Source organism: Vitis riparia, chromosome 14, assembly GCF_004353265.1.
Source record: "Vitis riparia cultivar Riparia Gloire de Montpellier isolate 1030 chromosome 14, EGFV_Vit.rip_1.0, whole genome shotgun sequence".
NCBI lineage: Eukaryota > Viridiplantae > Streptophyta > Magnoliopsida > Vitales > Vitaceae > Vitis > Vitis riparia.
Window position 1 is genome coordinate 29,380,609 of NC_048444.1, and position 21,923 is coordinate 29,402,531.

General features: G+C 37.8%; 3 protein-coding genes and 1 non-coding gene across 4 annotated transcripts; 3 read left to right on the forward strand and 1 right to left on the reverse strand.

The window, feature by feature from the left end:
- Window positions 1–455: 455 nt before the first annotated feature.
- Window positions 456–2,905, forward strand: LOC117930648 (glycine-rich protein DOT1-like). The gene is made up of 2 exons (XM_034851280.1): window positions 456–1,080; window positions 2,670–2,905. Exons 1-2 carry the CDS (start codon window positions 456–458, stop codon window positions 2,903–2,905), a joined length of 861 nt encoding a protein of 286 aa, XP_034707171.1.
- A 1,101-nt stretch (window positions 2,906–4,006) lies between these two features.
- Window positions 4,007–4,079, forward strand: TRNAF-GAA. Its single transcript has one exon. It is a non-coding gene; the product is annotated as a tRNA-Phe (tRNA).
- Window positions 4,080–7,587: 3,508 nt separating this feature from the next.
- Window positions 7,588–10,452, forward strand: LOC117930128 (S-adenosylmethionine synthase 4). The gene is made up of 2 exons (XM_034850600.1): window positions 7,588–7,694; window positions 8,899–10,452. The coding sequence occupies exon 2, from the start codon at window positions 8,908–8,910 to the stop codon at window positions 10,087–10,089; it is 1,182 nt and encodes a 393-aa protein (XP_034706491.1). The 5' UTR covers window positions 7,588–7,694; window positions 8,899–8,907; the 3' UTR covers window positions 10,090–10,452.
- Window positions 10,453–11,281: 829 nt separating this feature from the next.
- LOC117930127 (pleiotropic drug resistance protein 3-like) lies at window positions 11,282–20,423 on the reverse strand. Its single transcript, XM_034850599.1, has 23 exons — window positions 20,047–20,423; window positions 18,710–18,833; window positions 18,394–18,479; window positions 18,232–18,316; window positions 17,917–18,076; window positions 17,726–17,802; window positions 17,322–17,375; window positions 16,831–17,223; window positions 16,471–16,752; window positions 16,068–16,381; window positions 15,800–15,960; window positions 15,613–15,716; window positions 15,331–15,484; window positions 15,103–15,240; window positions 14,943–15,016; window positions 14,514–14,846; window positions 14,127–14,417; window positions 13,759–13,842; window positions 13,493–13,626; window positions 12,724–12,951; window positions 12,214–12,385; window positions 11,836–12,090; window positions 11,282–11,708 (listed from the first exon to the last, which is right to left on the reverse strand). The coding sequence occupies exons 1-23, from the start codon at window positions 20,421–20,423 to the stop codon at window positions 11,442–11,444; spliced, it is 4,347 nt and encodes a 1,448-aa protein (XP_034706490.1). The 3' UTR covers window positions 11,282–11,441.
- Window positions 20,424–21,923: the final 1,500 nt, after the last annotated feature.

Sequence of the window (21,923 nt, forward strand, 5' to 3'; positions counted from 1 at the left end):
AGCATGCTATGAAACAAACTTGAAATCGCAGCAGGGCCACGTGTCGTGAAATATGGCCATAGAGTTATCCTTCCTAGCATGACTCTCTGCCATGAAGGACAGAGGGAGTTATGGTGATGAAGTAAATGGAATTTAAAAGTGTCTCAGCGGCAGTTAATTGGGAAACAGAGGGTGAAATAAATTCACACATTTATTTTGAGGAAAATGCTGGCAGATCTTAGCCATCTACCACTTATTTCTTTGAGCTTGCTTGAATATTAGTTACCCTTGAGTTTCACTCTCAAATATGTGCTATTTGATAACAAGTAACGCCATGCAAAGTATATATATATAAAGAAGGAAAATTTTCAGTATTGCCCTTGAATAAAGGCCTATAAATAATGGGAAAATGCTCGTCTAGATTGGTATTGAACACCTAGAAGATGGGTTGTTTAAAGCTTAGGTGTTGGGTGACCATGGTGCTAGTGATGGCTGCAGTGGTGCATGGTGAAAATGAGGGAGGTGCCATGACAGATGGAGCTGACCATGGGCTCAATGAAAAGAAAACAGAAGATGTAAAGCAAGTGCAAACAATTGGGTCTCTTTTTCCAGGTGGAGGCAGCACAGGGCCAGGCATGGGTGTTGTTATACAGCCAGGCATTGGTGGTGGAAGCCTACCACCCTTTAGCAGGAGACCACCCGGTGGAGGTGGAATTGGGCCTGGCTATGGTGGTGGAACCGGGGCAGGACTTGGGGGTAGAACTAGACCCGGGAATGGTGGTGTAACAGGGCCTGGACTTGGCAGATTTGGGCGCCGGTATGGTGGGGGAAATGGGCCTAGGTATGGCGGTGGAATTGGGTCTGGACCGGGCGGTGGCCGTCCTGGTACTGGGCCTGGATCCGGGTACGGGGGTGGAGGGCCAGGTGGATATGACTATGATCCTGATTATGGTAGCCCTGGCGGATCAGATTATGAACCCGGCTATGGTTCGCCGGGCTATGGTGGGCCTGGTGATGGGTTTAACGGTGGAGATGACCCGGGTTACGATGGAGGCGGGTATGGGCCGGGTTATGGAGGGAGAGGGAACTCACATGGCAGAGGTAATGGGGGTGGATATGTTCCACCTTGAGTCATTTCCTTCTTGGTTTAAGGACATTCTGGGTTCTGCAAGCTACTACCCATTTAGCTGTTTCTATGAGATTTTAGCTTTTATGGGTGTAGTTGTCTCTATATAAATATCGTATGCTCTTGGGTTTCTATGTTTAGGTGTCTATATGAGCTCCATTGTATAATATTCTCAGAAGAATCAACTATGATTTCTTTTGATCTTTCCATGGTTTGGTTATGACTTTGGCTCAAAATATGTACTTTTTCTTGGGAATCAAACAGGACCCAGCTAGCCAAGTGAAAAAACAAGTTCACAAAAGTAGGAACCCTTCAATAAAAAAATTAGGGCACAACCTATCCATTATGTATGCTGCAAAAGCAATAATGAGGACGGAACTGATCATAAATATCAAACATAATGTTCATATAACTCCATACTGACCAGTTGTGTCACATCCTTTCATTTGTTGAGGTCATTCACAAAATCTAAAATAAGCCCTATATCTGCAGTCCAAATGAATGGGACTAGCTAAGACCTTTCCCCTTTGAACTGCCTTGCTGCTTTGTACCATTTGAAGTGAGTGCTGAAACAAAATTAGAGCACAATCTATATACATCCATCACCATCTAGGGTTTAACAAGAAAAAAAAAATTGTAATATGATCATGTTTGTGCTATAATATGATCTCATATTTGCACTTCCCTCTACATAAAAGGCTTACCCAGAAAAGTGTCATAGCTGGATAGTTCATGTTATGGAGCTTAGTTGCAGAATAAGTATGATAAAAACTACAGCATGAAAACCCTAATTCATATTTGTTAGTTGTTCACTCAAATTGAAAAATCTGCAACATCAAAATGAATTTAATTCTAGCTTGATCGTACACTTCTTCCAGCCAGATCCTTTTATAGGATGGTATCAGTGGGTAGATATGAATTAGTAAGAAACAGTACAAGAAAATGGAAGTGTCTTGAAAGAACACATTATGGAAATGTTCAGAGTTTTAATGGCATTCCACATCCCATCCCTCTTGGTAGGTAGATTTATCATAAATTCAAAACCAATGCCATAAAACCATCTTAAACCCCCCATACTCCTTTGGTGGTGATCTATATATGCACCATTGTTAATTTTGAGAAATGGAGCTGTACATAAAATACTTAGCAACCTAGGTAACTATTGTTGCTTGTGAAAATGATGTGATCTTGTTAAGAGTTAAACTAAGTCTTGTGCATATATATATGGCCCAACTATCATTTTCTTCATAAATAAAACAACCCTAGCAAAGTAATTTGAAATTTGAAAGGAGCCATATAGGGTATGGCTTGTGTTGTGCAACCATTGAGAACATTTTTCTAACAAATATGGGAACTCTATGCTACTTAGAGGGACATTAATTATAGCAACCCTCCCAAACTGGAAAGGTTCTTAATATAAGAAGGTAGTCATGCAAAGGCTTCTTCACTTCACTGTAACAAGAGAAAGAAAGGGGACACACACACACAGATATAGAGACAGAGAGAGGAGCTAACATGGAGAGAGTTACTAGGTTGTTGCTGATCTTCACCATCTTCCTTGTAGTTTTTGCATTGGAAGTTAAAGTTGAAGGAGGGAGGATTCTCAAGAGCAAGGGTGATGATCAGGTTGCCCACCCTCAAAACTTCTTTGCAGGGTTTGGCACCTTCCCAACTCCAGGCTTGGCTGCAGGCGTTGGGTTTGGCCCATCAGGGTTCTGCTCCTTCCCAGGGATCGGATGTGTCCGCGTCCAACCCACCAACCCTGGTGGATCTGTTGGTGGTGGCTTACCCATTCCATGATAGTTTGAGGGGTTTCAAGGCTTCTAAGATTAGCAGGCATCTGTTTTGTGGTTTTGCTTGCTTAGATTCTATCCAGTTTGTGTGTTTTGTCTCCTTATGAGGTTTTAGGCTCTTGGATGTTTGTGGGGAAATGGTAACTGTCGTTGTTTGCCATGATTTTATGTAACTCTGTCTTCTTGAGAAATGATCTATTCTGTTTGTGCTTCTTGTTTCTTGGTTGAACAGTAGTTTTTTGCATTGGAGATTCTTTACCCTTTGTTGTTACTTGTTAGATATGATGATGACATTCATAATATTCTCCTTAGAGCTATTCTACATTCTACATTTATGTACAATACAAAAGGTTTTCCAACTATTCATCAAGCTAAAGTTTCCCAACTCCGTGAAGTTTGATAAACATGGTTTTTAAGAACAATTACCGGACAAATTCCTAACTTTTAGATTAATTAATAGTTTAGCGTGATATTAAAACCTTTGTTTAAAAGAGGTCATGAATTCAAACTTCACCGTATATTTATCGAATATTCAAAAAATTGTTTTTTAATAAGTTTGACATGATACACTCCCTTAACAATTTGAACTTTCTTAAATAAATAAATTGTAAAATTGTTAGTAGGTAGCTTAATTAAGATATCCTCTGCTAAAGTTTTGTGTGCTCTCCGCATGCAGGAAAATACTAGCATGCATGCAAGGAGGCTGGGTCCTAAAACATCTTAATTTCCAAAGCTTTTTTTAAGAAAAAAAAATGTGGGGATGGACTAGAGGAGGAAATTAAAAGCAAAAGGGGTTTTGGGTTGTAGGAGAAACTCGTAGGACTGAAGACCAAGAGAGGGCCCAAAATTAATTTATCAGAGAATATTGTGGGCAGTGGTGTACGGATTGGCTCATATTGGGGTCCAAAAATGCTGCTTGTCATGTGAATGTTGTTGTGGATGGTGGTGGGGTGTTGTTGGGCATGTTGAATCGTGAAGGAGCAACTGTGAGCTACACATAAATAAAATGTTGCAACCTCTCACACCCACTGTCTCTCACTCTTGTCTGGCTGCAACACCTGACCTCTGTCAATGAAAAAGTGTTACATATTGGGCAACAGAGAACATTGCGGGGATAGCTCAGTTGGGAGAGCGTCAGACTGAAGATCTGAAGGTCGCGTGTTCGATCCACGCTCACCGCATTTTTATTTAGTCTATTTTTTCCTTATTTATATACATTCTTTTTTCTACTAATTTATTTAGTGCAGTTTATGACACATAAGAAAGGATTTTATTGTCTACATAGATTTATTTTGGTAAATCCTTCAATGGGTGTGCGGTTTTTCATGAGAAATAAGAAAGGATCTTGTTGTCTAAATAGCTCTAATTGTGTACATCTTTTAATGGGTCAAGTTGGAACAATAATAGGAGACGAAGGCTTTATGTCCATGAGGTTTTGAAATGTTTTTTAACCTCCCCTTTCTTCAAACTTGCTAAAAGTTTGAGTTAATTATCAATTTTAGTTTTATTTCAAAGTTTCTACCACGACATAAATTTATAATTTAAATGTATGTACCTTTGTGTCGATTATTTGCATGGGTAATGACTTTATAATATGTTTAGTCTATCATTCCCTTATTTGTATATATTACTTTTGTACTAACTTATTTGAAATAGTTTACGACACATAAAAAAAGATTTCATTGCCTCAACACCTCTATTTGAGCATGTTCTGTAATGGGTTAAACCCGAACATCAATGGGAGAGAAAAGCTTGATCTCCATAAGGTGTTGAATCATTTTTTAATCGCCATTTTCTTTGGCTTTACCAAAAGTTTTGGAAGAAGTGCTACATGAAATCAAATAGAATATGTTTTTTTCTATTCCTTTTAAATCACTTAAAAGAGTTGTTAATTTTAATTTCATTTGGAAGCTTCTACTGCCGAAGTATCCAAGACATAAATTTTTATGTAAAAGTTTATAAAAGTTTGATTCTTGATGAAATCGAATAAAGTTAAGAGATAACAACAATTCATTTTTCTTCTATCATTTTTTTAAATCTTCATTTTGATGTTTTTCGAAGTTACCAACTTTAATTTCAACCGAAGATATAAAAAAAAAAGTGGGAAGAAGAAAGATTACTAAACTATAACACCATAAAGTAAGTAAAAAACAAGTATGAATTCATTTTCTAGAAAGTGTACATAATTTTTTGAGTTAAATAATAGAAGATTTTTTTAGAGCATACCACACTTAAAAGAGTCAAATAAAGCTAAAAAAGACAATCAAAAATCAAATCAAAGTAATATTAAACCAATACAAACTATTGATCATACATCAATGGTATGGTTGTACCTAATTTCCACCCGATACCTTGTCATTTCATAAGATAATGCATATTATATTATTTAATTGCCCAAAACACCAAAAAGTAAGCTCCACTCCTTCCCAAGGGCATGGAAAATGACCCAAATCATGAAAGCAAAAGAATAGAAAAGAGGGCACAATGGAAAAGGTGTCCAAGGTGCTTGGATGTGCTAAGATGCCATTCGCATTAGGACAATTATTTGGAGACATAATGCTTAGATTCAATGATAAATCCCCCATTCTTTATTGGGTTGTTAATTAATTTATATTAATTATCTTTTTAAGGGTTTATGGACCAATCTTGATGTGTAAACTACGTGGACTCCTATCTTTTAGTATCTTTTGCAATTTGGAGTATCCTTTAATATCTTTTCATCATCAATCTTTTTATAATTATAAATGAATACATGACGTTTAGCTATTAAAATTCCTAATTCTTATTCTCTACATAAGAAAAGTTTAAACTAGAGAATAAAAGTAGATAATGTTTATAAATTTAAAATATACAAAATTTATTTAAAAAGTATGAATCTGATTTAAAAAATAATAATCGAAGCTAAAAAAATCATTTTATCTACTCAAAATTTGGGATAAATATGCCTAATTTTTATTAGCTTAAAATTTCATAATACTTTTTTTACCAAAAATTTTAGAAGATTATGCGGATAATAAAAAATTCACTTTCTAGAAAAAAAATTAATTACAAGAAATTCATAATTTTAGAAAATGAATATTCATTAGGAAATAGGTAGGGATATTTATACTTCTTTTCATATATGGAATCAAGATATGATTATTAAAAAAAATGAAAAACTTGGATTAATCCCCATTTAAAAATAAAAAACAAAAACCTTTTAAAAAAAAATCCTGATCGACTTTGGTAGAGTTGCCATGTGGAAATCAAGTCAAATCATTAGAGGCTTGGGAGGCATGGGCCTGGTGTGGGGCAACCATTAATGGGTTATTAATGTTGAAGTGTATTTTTCCAAAAAAAAATAAAAATTGACATATGTACAAAATCAAGTGGCAAAATTTAAGACATGGGCCACCACTGGTTGGACTGAAGAAGGCAAAGAATGAACAATTTCATGTGCAAAAACATCTCAAAATGCTCAAATCTTGTGCTCCCTGAAAGGCACATGATTCGACCTTCCAGTGTCGGCAGGGCTAAACAAATAGTTGATCTTTCCTCCACAAAGATTTGGACCCATTTCTCCTTTTCAGTGGTGGTGGGATCTATACTTTCTGTTTGAATCATTAGGTTGATAGGGGTTGTCAAATTCCCCATTCTATAACATTAGAATCGAATATATGTATATTTTAAGATAAAAAAATCTTTAGTATTGTTGGTATGAGATTTTGTAACCTTGTATTAAAAGAAGAAAAAATAAAAAATTGATGTGATTAAAATTAAGTTCGTATGGTCAAATATAATTATCTTTTTTAAATTTTATTAATTATGAATTAAAATTATTTATATGTTTTTATATTATTGGACATTTTTGAAAGAGGATAGTCAAATATAGATGTACGGAGGATGGTCAAATGTCAATGTATCGAGAATGGTCAAATATCAATACATTGAGAATTGTCAAATACCCCTTAAAATAGGGTGCCACGAAATAAGAAAAACCATTTATTAAATAAAAAAAGTAATTAATTTAACAATTTCCTATAATTATGGAATCAAGAGAAAATGGAAATGGGCGGTTCAATCTCTAATACTTTAATAAAGTCAAAACAAAAAAAAAAAAAAGAGTCATGATTAGGCCATGATGGACCTTTTTTTGGGGCTGTTTTTGGGCATGGTCCAGTCATCTGGTCAAACTTGTATTGAATTTGAACCTGGAGTTGTGTTAAAGGGCTAGGGGTCAGTCCTCACTGGACCCTTACAATCATCATGGCTAGCCCCTTTTTATAAAAAAAAATTAATTAATTAATGTAGAGAAATTAAAAAATTAATCTAATTTTAATCCAGGAGAAATCCGGAAATAATATTAAAATATGTATATAAATTTTATTCAGGGAAAATTAATTTATTTTGGAAAATGAAAAATTCCAGATATTCCAATTTCCTATATATTTAAATGGCCCATCTGGGAGTGTGTCATCGTGAAGCCACCAGGCCGACGACGGCATCGGGTTTGGTGACGTCCGTGGTAACCGACTCTACCGGTAACCCTTCATACGCGTGACACCGCATCATTCGGTAGCTCTGTAATTTTCCGCCACCGACTCCAACCAATACTAGCCGCACGATTGGAATCCGTCCGACGTCCGTGATTCACTCTCATTTTATTCCGGACCCACAATTCAGGAAATTAGATTTCCACCGTCTATAAATACTACCCCTTAGTTTCCACGAAGACTCGAACCAGTCTCTTCCTTTCTCCTCCTTCTCTCTATCTTCCGTCCTCTGCTTCGACGCTTGCTCGAGGGTTAATCTCTCAGGTAGCTTTCTCTGCATTTCCTTCTTCCATCTGTTTGTTTCCCAGGAATATATGTTCTCTTCTAAATTTTCAATCATTAGATATTTTATGGATGAAGTTTGTATTTTTATTTCTTTGTCTTTTCTGTCTTGCTTTTGTTGCTCAGAGGCTGTAGATCTAGATTATATGTTTGATTCAAGTGATTTTCAGTTTGTTCAATGGAATTGAAATGGCGGATTTTATGCTTTACTGTTGCCGTTACTAGAATCCACCATCATTCTTGGTGTTGGTGCTTGTCCCCAGTGTATAATTTTACTTGGGAGCCTCGGATTTCGGACACCTGAGAAAATTGGGAGGAACAAGGGAAGGGGGAGGAAAATGCTGATTTCATGTAGTTTTGAGAATTTTCCTTCACTCCCCAGATCCAAATTGAGCTCAAGTCTCTCTAGATTTTTCTTTTCCTTTTCGGAGTTCTCTCTTTTACATATAAATCATGCCTAATTGTTTGTTTCTTTGTTTTCAAACTGGATCTAGTTTGAAATTTTCATTTTTATATTTTATTTTTGGCGTGTTTGGTATATATCCAATTGGTCATTCCACGCGCTAGCTTTACTCACTCAAATCGTCTTAAGTGACAACAACCCCTGACAGATCTTACGCATGCACTGTTAGTATTAGATTGCTTGATGCCGAAGCTTGTTATCATCTAGGTACAACAACCCTCCAGCTTCACGCAAGTATATTCGCTCACTTAAATCAGAAAATATTTTCTCCCTCCTCAATAAGTGTCTACTTGATTCGTTCAAAAATTATAAAGCCTCTGTACTGGTCTGTAATAACCTTTAAGAATATTGGAGAGTCAGGAATCTTAAGATGCTATACCAAAATACTCCTTTTCAACACGGTTTTCATGTGTTAAAAAAGCATCAACAACAGTTCACAACAGCTTTAACCCATGTTGGTTGTATAACTAAATCTCTGTGGTTACCTCTTTATTCGTTTTTACTTTTGGGAATATGGAGCTTTTGGTAATTGCCACACCGCAATGAGATTCTTCCTGAACAATGTTTTCATGACTTGACAAACTATCTCAATCTAAAGCATCTGTATGATGCTTTATTGTGTAGCAACAGATGGACTATTTGAATTTTATATCATCTGATTTGTTTATGTTTAGTGTTTCGTGTACCTACAACAATATTCAAAGGTAATTTTGTGTTTTGCAGCTTTGGAAAATGGATACTTTCCTATTCACCTCCGAGTCTGTGAACGAAGGCCACCCAGACAAGCTCTGTGATCAGATATCTGATGCAGTGCTTGATGCTTGCCTTGAACAAGATCCTGACAGCAAAGTTGCCTGTGAAACTTGCACCAAGACCAACTTGGTCATGATCTTTGGAGAAATCACCACCAAAGCCATTCTAGACTATGAGAAGATTGTGCGTGACACATGTCGTGCAGTTGGCTTTGTTTCTGAAGATGTGGGCCTTGATGCCGACAACTGCAAAGTTCTGGTCAACATAGAACAGCAGAGCCCTGACATTGCCCAAGGTGTTCATGGCCACCTCACCAAGCGCCCTGAAGAGATTGGTGCTGGTGACCAGGGTCATATGTTTGGCTATGCTACTGATGAAACCCCTGAGCTAATGCCCCTTAGCCATGTTCTTGCAACCAAGCTTGGTGCCCGCTTGACTGAAGTTCGCAAGAATGGTACCTGCCCCTGGTTGAGACCCGATGGCAAGACCCAAGTGACTGTAGAATATTTCAACGACCATGGTGCAATGGTTCCAATCCGTGTCCACACTGTTCTCATTTCCACCCAGCATGATGAAACTGTTACTAATGATGAGATTGCTGCTGATCTCAAGGAGCATGTCATCAAACCCATCATCCCTGAGAAGTTCCTGGATGAGAAAACCATCTTCCACCTCAACCCATCTGGCCGTTTTGTTATTGGTGGACCTCATGGTGATGCAGGCCTTACCGGTCGCAAAATCATCATTGATACTTATGGAGGTTGGGGAGCCCATGGTGGTGGTGCCTTCTCTGGGAAGGACCCCACCAAGGTGGACAGGAGTGGAGCATACATTGTTAGGCAGGCTGCCAAGAGTATTGTCGCCAGTGGGCTTGCCCGCAGGTGCATTGTGCAGGTCTCATATGCCATTGGTGTGCCTGAACCATTATCCGTATTTGTTGACACGTATGCCACTGGAAAGATTCCAGACAAGGAGATTCTCAAGATTGTGAAAGAGAGCTTTGACTTCAGACCTGGAATGATTGCCATTAACCTGGATCTCAAGAGGGGTGGCCATGGCAGGTTCTTGAAGACAGCTGCATACGGACACTTTGGAAGAGATGACCCCGACTTCACATGGGAAGTTGTGAAGCCTCTCAAGGCAGAGAAGGCCCAAGAGTAAAAAGTTTGCAATCGCAGGTGGATTAATAATTAATTCGCACAGTCTTTGCCTCTGCATCTGCTTGTTAACAGAAGAACCTGCCCATTTGTTTTGCCTGGTATTGTGTTATCTTTATTTTTCTTTTGTTTGTCTTGGCCATATAAGAAGATATATGGGAGTGTTGTCTTAGCAGATGACAACGCATACAAAGTGGCTGCCTCGATATATATATATATATATATATTACACACACAGATTGCTGGAGTGAGAGAGAGGAGAACCATGCAATAGAGGAGCCAGCTGCAGAGCAGCAGTATTGTACCAATGCAGTTGTTTGATTTCTATGAAACTATACGATTATTTCAATTTCTTTATTCTTCTTCATCCTACCTTTCTTTTGGCATGCCTTGGTAATTGATGATGGGAAAAATATGCTATTCAGTCCACAAAAAGTGAGGATGATGATGCCAAGCATTTCAACAACTTCCAAGTGACATGTGAAGGAGCGATTTTATAGTGGTTTGTTTTAAAGCATTTGCTAAAAGATACCATCAAGTATCGTGGCTGAGCCACAGGGGAGCTCTGAAAACCCCCTTCTTAGGAATAGTAGACACAACCACAAGTCTTCTGGATTTATGACCTATGCCAATTTCACTATGCCATGACCCATTTATTACATGATCAATTAACACAAAAACTAACATGATTTATATTCTTTGAATGTGACTATGATTTCCTTAATATCACGTTCACTTATTTAATTCATTCAAGACTTCAAATTTGTATAAATTATAAATTAGTTTATTTTATTTTATTTTAAAAGTTAAATCAGCTATTAAATCGTTTTTAATTGCATCGATTTGCACTAGGAATGCCAACCTTTGAGCGCTTATTCATTGTTAACACGTAAATACGTTGCATCCCCTCCAGTGAACCAGCCTTCATAGGTAGATGCAGCTGCCAGTGGCTGCCACAAGAATGGTCCCTTAACCCAATCAACATAAGTCAGAGAGAAAAGGGGAAGATGAATGAAAGAGTAGTAATGAAAGCTTACAGGGATCAATGACTCTGAGCGCCCCAATATTGGAAGGGCGCCATGGCCTGGTGGCTCCATGTGCCTTGTAGCAAGGATAGATGGCTACAGATGCATGATCGTCCAATGTGTTTGGATCAAAACATCAAGGTAAGCTTGTGAAATATCAAGAGCATAGAATTAGAAAGGCTGATATCATCAATGTTGTGCCATTAGACTTGATTTGGTTATCTTGTACAATGATTTACATTCAATAATATATCGTCGCCTATATGAATCCATTAATACAATCATTGTTGTTTTTCAAATACCCGCATTGGCTTTCCAGCATTGCCAATGATTACCTCCTCTGGAAGTTCAGTCTTTGTATACAGTATGTAAAAAGAAAAGCAAAAGCGAGGGGAAAGGCGATAAGAATAACAGCCACAACAGCCAAGCGATCATGGTGAAATCCGTAGTAGTCTTCCAAGAAGGTAGCCACTGTTTTAGTCTCTCCAAATACCAGAATGTCCTTGTGGATGTCTCCATACTGTGAAGTAAGCATACCGGTTATTGACCAAGATGTAGGAGTCAGATAAAACAACCAAAGCCACCATTTAGGAACTTGCTGCAAGAAGGAAAGAACAGCATGGCCAGGTCAGTTGCAGATTCACATTACTAAATGAAATTAGAAAGAACAGACTTAAAGGGTTTTTCATTTTTGCAGGCTTTCCAAGTGGAGATTAGTAGCTTACCGGTTGAGGAATCAGAAACCCCGCAAACAGATTGAAAATTGTGTAGAAGGCAGAGGATAGGATTGAAGCTACAGGAAAGCTTGGTGTCATTGCCACAAGCAGCATTCCCAGATAATTGAAGTACAGCAATGTGCAGAACATGGCATAGAAGTACCAGAAAATCTTATAAACCGACGAGTAGTATCCTATCATTGGATATGTGATGATCACATATATAAGTGTCTGGATAAATAGGTAGGGAATTTCAATTGTCACCTGCAAATCAAATCAGTACACATACTTGAATAATTGGTGGGACAGCTACTAAACTAAATGCCCCTAGAAGATCTTTTCTGGATAAGTTCTCTACAAAGGACTATTTTAATTTTTAGCATTCACCTGAGCAAGTGAGTAAGCCCATGAAGAGTACATCCCTGCAAATTTTTCACGGTAAAGAACAGTTCGCTCGTTTGTGACATGTGGTAATACCGTCGAACAGTTATTTATGCCCAAGAAGATCACAGCAACGTACATTGAACCAAGTACATTGAACACACCCTGCTGGTTATTCCTGCCAAATTAAGAGAAAAAAATATATAGACTTACATTAAATATCTGCAAAAGTAATTTACAGCTTTTTGGTCAGATTCATCCTAATATTTCAAGGAAAGTGATGATGCTATGGTATCTGAATTGTGTGCTTGAGGGGTCGTGTGAAGGAGATGGGAAGAGGCAGGCTACTTGAAAGTAGTTTTAGAATGCTCTGTCTTTGTTGGAGCAACATCAATTGTAGCAGATTCATTCAGCCAAATGGGATTGCTGTTATAATATCTGACACATGTATACTTAAACTATACTCTGTTTGGGCTTATCATGCAGTCTGGTTTTGTTTCAAGTCAATTGACTTACAGTTCTTTTCCTTGCTTCCAAAACAGTATCCCAAAGAGCAAAGATGCGACAAGCATATGCATGGTACGTGTTATATTGTATGAGGGACTTCTCCAATAAGACAAGTGCTGCTTCCATAAGCAAGATTTGAATTGACTCCAACCATTTCGTGCAAAGCGGGTTGGGAAATGCAGGTCTTCTGAACCATGAGGTGGAATGCTCAATTGCTTTACAAGCTCTTTGTTGTTCCTGAAAAACCAGCAACAGAAAAGGAGTCATCAGCGAAGTCGCCTCGAAAGATGCCCAATCATTGGCATATGCAGTTAGCCAAATAATAAACTCTTGAATTTTTTTCTACACCTTCCACAAAAATTTCAGCTAGATTTGGTTCATTTTCACTTACAATCTAAGCTTTGCTTAACTACTAATGAACAAAAGAAAAAAAAAAAAAAAATTTCTTGTACAGGGTACTGCTGATTAAGACATCATTGTGCTTCTTAGACCCTGCAAGTCCCTTAATTCAAAAGTTTTCTGCTTATCAAAAGGGAGCAATATTTAGATCAATGGGCTATTGGTACTATGATTAATTTGGTATGGTTCTCTTGCAGATATGCAGACCCTTTAGCACCAAAGGATGATCCGAAAATTTGGAAGGCATATTATGGGTGGATGGGACAAAGAGGATGGTTCACGCCTTCCACTGATGCTGATTCAAAGTAAGCATGAGTAAGTTCTGTGATGCAGTTAGATTTAGAATGGTAATAGACAACAGCATCATAGTGTAACTCACTCATATAGAGCAGAATCCTTGTAAATTTGAGCAAAATCTACGCCAAGTTCAGCTTCTGCAGATGTAGAGGTCACCTCTAGCATCCATGTTGCTGGATTGTAGTTATTTCTGATCTTTGGAACCCCAGGAATACCCTGTTAACAAACAGTGAATGAAGATTATCAAACATTGGTTTGCTAGATGCAATCATTCTAGTACTTTAAAAAAAAGGAATAAAGGGGAGGAAAAACATCTGACATCTGCAAGAATAGTTATAGCATTCTAACCTCAAAATACTCGATAACCCTACTTGAATGCTGACCCAGTGGTCCACAGTAGATCAGATGTCCACCAGTTTTCAATAGAATCAACTGCAGTGATAGTGAAAGGTACATTAGCAGAAGATCTTCATGTCACAGTTTCTGAATTGGACAAAAGAAATTTTCTTAGAATCCACGTTCTCTAGAAGCTAAATTCTTATCTAAAATTCAGAATATCTTGCTGTTATTTGCCCAAGATGGGGATTGATCAGAAAAATCTTGATGGTAAGTCAGCTCCAAAATTGAAACAAGAGGAGACCCCCATCTTTGGAGCATCATATATGGAGCCTTTTTGAACTTTTCTGTTAAAACGCATGAATAAATTGTCTTTCTACCTCATCAAATGCTTCAAATATATCGATACTCGGTTGGTGGATAGTGCAAACAATTGTTCTGCCAGTATCAACCACATTCTTCACCGCTCGCATGACTACTGCAGCTGCTCTTGCATCCAAACCTGATGTAGGTTCATCCATGAAGATAATGGAGGGGTTGGACACAAGCTCCACTGCTATTGTCAGACGCTTTCGTTGCTCAGTTGATAAACCACCAACACCAGGCAGACCTACTAAAGCATCTTTGATTCCATCAAGCTCAATGGTCTCAAGCACTTCATTCACAAATTCCTGTGAAGACATCCACAGCAGCTTTAATTCAAAATCATCTCAAGAATAAATGCAAAACAAATAGTAAATTCAGAATGCGGTAGATATCAGGCATACAGCTTTAGTTTTTGAATCAATCTGAGGAGACAGACGAAGCCAAGCAGAAAAAATCACTGATTCTTCTATAGTAATTTGTGGAGAATGTATGTCAGTTTGCTCACAGTAGCCTGAAATCCTAGCAAATGTTTCTTGAACCTTAGGATACCCTCCAATTCTAATCTCTCCTTCAATGGTGCCACTAGTTTTTCTTCCAGCAAGAACATCCATAAGAGTTGTTTTTCCAGCTCCACTAACTCCCATCAATGCTGTGAGGACACCAGGCCTCAATGACCCAGTAACATCATGAAGAAGATGGAGTTTTTTCTGAGCGAAACCCTTTTGTCTCATTTCCTGAGGCACAACAACAAAGAGACATCTAAGCATCTAATCTAAACTAAAAATCCTGGTGGCTATGGATATACAAGACAACGATATATATATGATTACCACAGGTGTGTCTACATAGTATTGCACATCCTGGAATGATACTGTCAGGGGTTGAAAAGGCAAAACCATCCTTCCTGTAAGATAAGGCAAAAGGGCAATGATATAAAGAGAGAATTTGAGGTCTAAGCAATGACAAAAAAAGCAAGAAAGTTAATCCAACCTATATCAGCCTCCTTGGTAGTTTTAGGAGGAGGATTTTTTGACTCTTCTTCCTCATATGCACCATTGGTGGATTGATCCCTTCCTTGAAGTTGGGATAGCTTTTCATGTGATATAATAGCACGAGACTTTCCAGGAGCTGGATGCATGACAAAAGGTAGGAAATTAAGCATACATCATTCTTCTTTCTCATAAGATGACATATGCTATAGGAAGAAGATATACCTACCCTGTAAAAAACTCAAGGCCAAGGTGAATCCGATGTTGAAAATTATTGTAACTCCAAATAATGCAGCAAGTGATATCCAGAAAAGGTATCCATCAAAGTTCAGCCCCCGATTTTCAAGTGTCTCACGCCCTAGTGTTGTGTTTGTGGACAGTGTCTACAAGTAAGATTAAAAGCCAGAGAATGACTGAGCAGCGTATTATATCTATCTTATTTTGGGTGTTTAAGCAAAGCTTGTGTAAATGAATGGAAAAATAACAACTCAAGCTGGTTAGGTACTCTTACCTTTTGCCATCGCGGAGCTAGAAATTCGTTTACTGCAAGGCCTATCTCTCCATATGTCATTGGGGATATCCAAAATGCCCACTTCAACCAATCTGGCATAGAGGCTGCAACCAAAAAAATGGCAAAGTTCATACTTCAGATGATAATCCTAAATTTATATAGGAGAAGAGCTATGGAGTAGCCTTACGCTGTGGGATAATGAAGCCACCAAATAATAGGACTAATAATATTGCAAAACTACCAGCTGTTGCAGAAGCAACCATAGTCCTGGAGACTGAAGCGAAGAAACGGAACATGGATACTGATGACAAGTGCACAGCAAAAAATAGAATAAACTGACGGAGGAACCTGTGAAAGACGGCAAATGTAAGAGTTAAAGAACACATATCCTATGTGCCTCTCACAGGAATGAATGAATGCATGAAGAAAAGTAAGCCATTTTATGTGGAACTCACCGCCCGAACTCAGGACTGTACCCAATGACATAGTAAGTAAGAGATGTCCAAACCAGAGATTCCACAAAGGAAAGAGGAATTTTTAGAATAGTAGCTGGGATTGTGTAAGCCCAAGCTGGATAAAAGCACAAGTCCCTCTGTTTGTAGAAGACTGGAAGTCTTGAAACAGTCATGGACAACTCAGGGAACCCATCAACTAGAAGTATAACAAGCGCATAGAACAAGGAGCCAAGATAGTAGTTTGCATGAATGATATCAACATCCATCCGAGTACGCAAGAAAACTGTCATGGTGATGGCAGCGATGATGACAAGCTGCCAAGAAAAAGGATACAATAATAGGTTGAATTCCTTAGTGGCTTTAAGCATAGTGGATTAATCAGCTAAAATTGACAGAGCATTACCTGAGTTGATTTGAATACATATATAAAAGAATTTCTCTTCATAAGAAGAAATTCCCTTGACATGCAGGCTCTGAAGAGTTCCCATTTGGAAAGAGAATACTTGCTAAAAGATAGAGCATTCTTATGGCTGTGGGACTTGTCAAATGGCTTAGAGAGCTTCTCTTCTAGCTTCTTCCCAAAAGGAGACTCCTTGAATTTCCTTGAGAATGTATGCACAGAGACATAACCGTGAGCTTGTTCAGTGTGGTACCAGTACTGTGCTTGATCTCTTCTAGAGATGACCTGCATTGGCAAAAAAAAATTTAATTTATTAAATTTCTATCTCCTTGAAGAAATAAGAGTAGACAATGATGCACTCACCTCCTGGAGGAAGTCAGCCACCCCTTTCCTCTCAGGACACCTGAACCCACAGTCCTCGAAAAATTCTAGAATATGACTACAGGGTCCATGATACACAATTATCCCTTCTGCCATCAATATTATGTCATCAAAGAGATCAAAGGTTTCGGGAGCTGGCTGAAGAAGTGAAACCAGTATGGTAGCATCTATGATATGCACCAGCTGCCGAAGATAAGCAACTATCTGAAATGTTGTGGAACTGTCCAGACCATTTGATATTTCATCCATAAAGAGAGCTCTTGTAGGCCCTACAATCATCTCCCCTGTAGTCACTCTTTTCTTTTGACCACCAGAGATGCCTCTTCTCATGGCATCTCCAACCATTGTGTCAGCACAGATATCCAGTCCAAGAATCTGAGAAGCCATAAGAATGAGGAAGGAAAGAATTAGTATGTATTTTGTATGCATACAAATTAAACAAAGCAAGATTCATCTCTGTTAAAGGGAATTACCTTTAGAATGTAGTCTGTCTGAAGGGTTCTCTTTAGTCCTTCAACAGAAATTGCCTGTTCAAACAAACCATGGTTACCAACTCTGTGAGCACAAGCTCATGTGGTTCTTCTCATTGAATATTTAACAAAAACCATTACGTTATCAACAGCATTAGCAATTTAAAGTTTTTGTCTATGGCTCCATTGGTACCAAGGTATTGTTTCTTAGCAGAGAATCACCCTTGGGCTATACTGTCCAAGATATAAAGTAATTATGTGAGCCATCTTTACTATAAAACCAGTGGATTTTATGCAAAAGTAGTCATGATTTCTCAATATTTTGGACTCATCATAATCCCTCACGTCTGAAAAAATATAGAGAACTCCAATAAACAAGGAAAGCAGATAGGAGATGCTAAAGTTACCTTCATATAAGTATCTATATCTGGATCTGGAACTATTCCTGCTTGCTTCTCCCTTCTGCTTACCTCCAACATAGTCTCTTGACAAGCAGAAAACAAACAACTTTAATCATTTCTACACATTGGTGGGTTGTCCAGAACTAAATCTTTGTTCACATGCACAGTGTGTTAAAAAAAAAAAAAAAAAAAGCTACCTGCTCTGCTTCCAACACCTTGACAACGGGCCGAAAAATCAATTGTTTCTCTCACAGTCATCTCAGGAATGTGCAGATCATATTGGCTAATATAGGCAGAAGTTTTTTGGGGCACAAACTCTTCCATTTTGTACCCATTGTAAGAGACTTCCCCTGTAACCTATTGGAGAAAAGAAAAGCACAGATGAAAACTACAGCTAGTAGGAATGCAGGTGTACATGACAAAGCAGTTTCAAGCCAAGGATGAACTCAAAAGTTCATTGAGTTTTCTTCTCTTGTAAATTTGAAATTCTTTTTGTAAAGAATGTAGAGAACCTTGAGAGACTTGTCTAGATTCCCTGAGAGTGCTAATAACAAGGAAGTCTTCCCACATCCTGGGGGCCCAAGCAGCAGAGTCATCCTGCAGCATGGATAAACCAACTGGGGTGAAGCAAACTTGAACTATGTTTACATCTATCAAGCTTTTATCGATATTACCTTCCAGGCTTTATAACACCACTGACACCATTAATGATGCTTATATGGGCTTCATGGGACCCCAAACCTAGCAACTTAGTAAAATCCTACAAGCAGAAATTTCCAATCAGCCAAATTTAGAAAACTTCTGAGTCTTCCAATCAAATACTTCCTAGTTATTAGAACATAGTTTTATATCACAACATGATATTCAGAACAAGTTGAATGAACTTAAAAGGAAATTTTTGTAAGAAGAAAAGTCTTGGAAGCCTCAAAAGTTCAATACATTGTCAATGGCTAAGCTCTGAATCCACTTTGGGATAATGCAGATACTTACAGAAGGGATGCTTTTAAGAGAATTCCATAGAGTTGGAAGGGGCTTTCCATGAACTACCTCGCACTCTGCTTCCACACGCAGATTCTTATATCTCACCTCCACAGTGGGCAGTTTTACTCCAACTCTGCAAACACCAGTTCAGGTTTAGCCTACTACCAATTTTCAGAGACATGCATGAATATACAAAGTGATTCAAGTATGCATACAGTGTACCTTCGATTGTGTATGAAAACTCAAAAGAACATCAGCAGAGCTGAAGATTGCAACATTAAGTGGTACTAGTAGCAATTAACAGCAAAATGATATCATAAAGATTTAAAACTCAGTACAGGGAAATTGATGTTTTGGCTTTGGATAGACCCTTGAAGCACAATACCAATTAAAATGATATATAAGTATGATATGTATATCATTCTAAAGTGTCTCAAATTTTAAATTGGTTCATGAAACAGAGATGGAGAGGTGAATTCTATATTGAGTAGATAGAGATCTAAAGTCTATACCAGGTAGGTAGCATCGTGAGGAAGAGTATGAGACATCCGGTGGAGCGAGGACTTGTGATTCATGGTGTAGATATAAGGAGTAGAGAAACATGGAAAGTTTTAGGGTTGATTAGTAGAATGATTTTCTCCCATCCATGGATATAGGCATGGTGAGTCCAACTGCATTAAAACCTTATGCATCTTCGTGTATAGATTGTTTTATCTTTGTGTTTTTGTACTAATATGTTAGAATCAAAGCTTCCACTTGTATAACAAGTGGGATCAAAGCTCTGCAAGCACGACTAGTATTAGAGACCAAGTTGAGATTTCTGAAAAAATCAAAGAGAACAAAACACACAAGAGGATTACAAAAGGAATTCCAATTGAAGGTGAAGTCAATTGTTCTCTCGTCAAAATGAGATGCAAAAAGTGTGTATCATAGAGAGAGATGATTGACTTGATGGAATTTGATTTAAGGTAAAATTGTTGGAAAGTGTCTAAAATTCAAAAAGTTGAAGATAGAGATGTTTACTTAGTAGGTATAAATGTGAAGAAGAATAGGAGATACTTGGCGGAGCGAGGGCCTATGGTTCAAGGTATAGATGCAAAATTGGGGAAACATGGGAAGTTTTATGACTCAACCGTGAAATGATTTTCCTTCATTCGCAGATATAGGCAATAATTAGTTGAACCACGTCAAAATCCCGTACACCTTTTGTGTTCTTATACATATTAAAACTTCCGCCTACACAAGAAGTGGTATCAGAGGTTTCATAAGTAGGATGTGTCTTTGTGGGGCAGGGGTGTGTATAGGTGTTGGTGTTCTATGCATGCATATAATGGACAAAGCCTTACTTGTCTGTTCTCTTTCTGATTTTCTGCAACAACCGAAGGTTATCATTCTCTATATGTTTGATGAGCTTCTCTATGAACATCCGCCTTTCTGGAGCTCCAATCTTGGTAACATCAACCACCCGTTTTCCTTCACCATCAACTCTACTTCCATCATCGTACTCATCAAACAAAGATGACCGCAACCGTTCAAATGTTGGTAGCCTCTCAATTTCAGTCCACTGTAAATCATCCTCTTCAACTGCATCATCCTTTAAAGATGCTGAACTGCTTCTGAAACTAGAGGTGTGACGCCTAAATGATGATCTTAGGCTTCTTCCTATCTCTGTTAACTCAATCCTAAATGACTCTATTTCATCTGTTCCAACCAACTGAGCCATGGTTGATAACCAGGATAGGTTCAAGGTCCAAATTTGTAAGGAGAAGAAAGACTTGGGAGACTGGTCTATATATAGGCACACAATTTTCTCCATAAAAATTGATGTAGTAAGGCAATGCATCATCTTGTTCTTATTGTCAGATTTGAGATGACTATGACTTTGGCAACACAAAAATAACCAGAGAGAACGGAAAGATCCCATTCAGATTGTTATTAACTTAGTCTTATTATCATATTATGTGAAAGATCCCATTCAGATTGTTATTAACTTAGTCTTATTATCATATTATGTTGTTAATTCAAGCTTCTTTCATTGCACGAAAGATGCTTTTGACTTTTCTACGAAGGCTCTATCCTCCCATCAGAAGAAACAGCTGATTGTAGTCACTCAAACTTTTGAGGCATGGATCATGGTTCAAGGCCTTTCTTCAATATCCAGTTATCCTTATAATATATCATTGATGAAGGCTTGTAGCATGACCCAAGTTTTCTTTTTATACTTTTCCTTAACCTAAATTTTCTAATTGCTGACATCATCTCCCTGTACAACATGTTAACAAGCATGTTTTCTGCTATCATGCAGCACCACAAAAGAAGACTCAACATATCTGCAAATAGAACAAAGAATCAAACAATTCAATATTTGGGCATGCTTCAGATCATCAGAGCAGAAAGAATGTGAGTTCCACCATGTATAAATGACAGAAAATAAGGCATGGAAGGAAAACATGTGAGGCAGTATAGCAGCCATAGAGCATGTGGGGTGGCTATTCATCATTGTGGTTATAGAAATCATCAAATTCATTCTAATTAGGGAAGTATCTCAAGGCATATAGTATTAGAATATTGATCAGCAGGCAGACTCTATAATACAAAAACTTCAGCAGATTTGGACCCACCATCAACATAATCAGCTTAATCAATCTCTAAGATATGGGACCCATTCTGATAACTTAGCTTGTTCTTGGTTGGCAGGGTAATTATAAATTTATAATAATCATAGTTCTCATTTAGCTAGCAGTGTTCTAGGGGCTGAAAGTGACTCCAGCAGGTGAACAGGCACCTGATCCAGGAGGGATCAACTCCTCTACAGTTGGCATCTATCAGTCAAGTGAATGTCACATCTTATGTAACAATTTTTCTTTTCCCTTTTTTTTAGATTGGATATCTTGAGAAAAATCATTTTGTATTTGGAAATGGAAAAATAACAATTAGAAATACAATCATAGAGCAAACCACCCGAGTTTAACTCAGTATCTCATTATTGATTTTTATATGTTGTCCATTGAACTGTCTCTCTCAGGCTTTAAAATTCATCAACAATGACTAATGAAATTCGTTGGGTCATACAATGTCGCTCTACCTAAACAATGACTCCGGAAATAATCTGGAATGGGTGTGATGTCAAATGTCATTTAAAAAAAAAAAAATCAAACCCCAAGTGGGTGTTGCACTACTATTGATTTGATGCCTGTATCAACTGTTTATGAACCTAATAGCA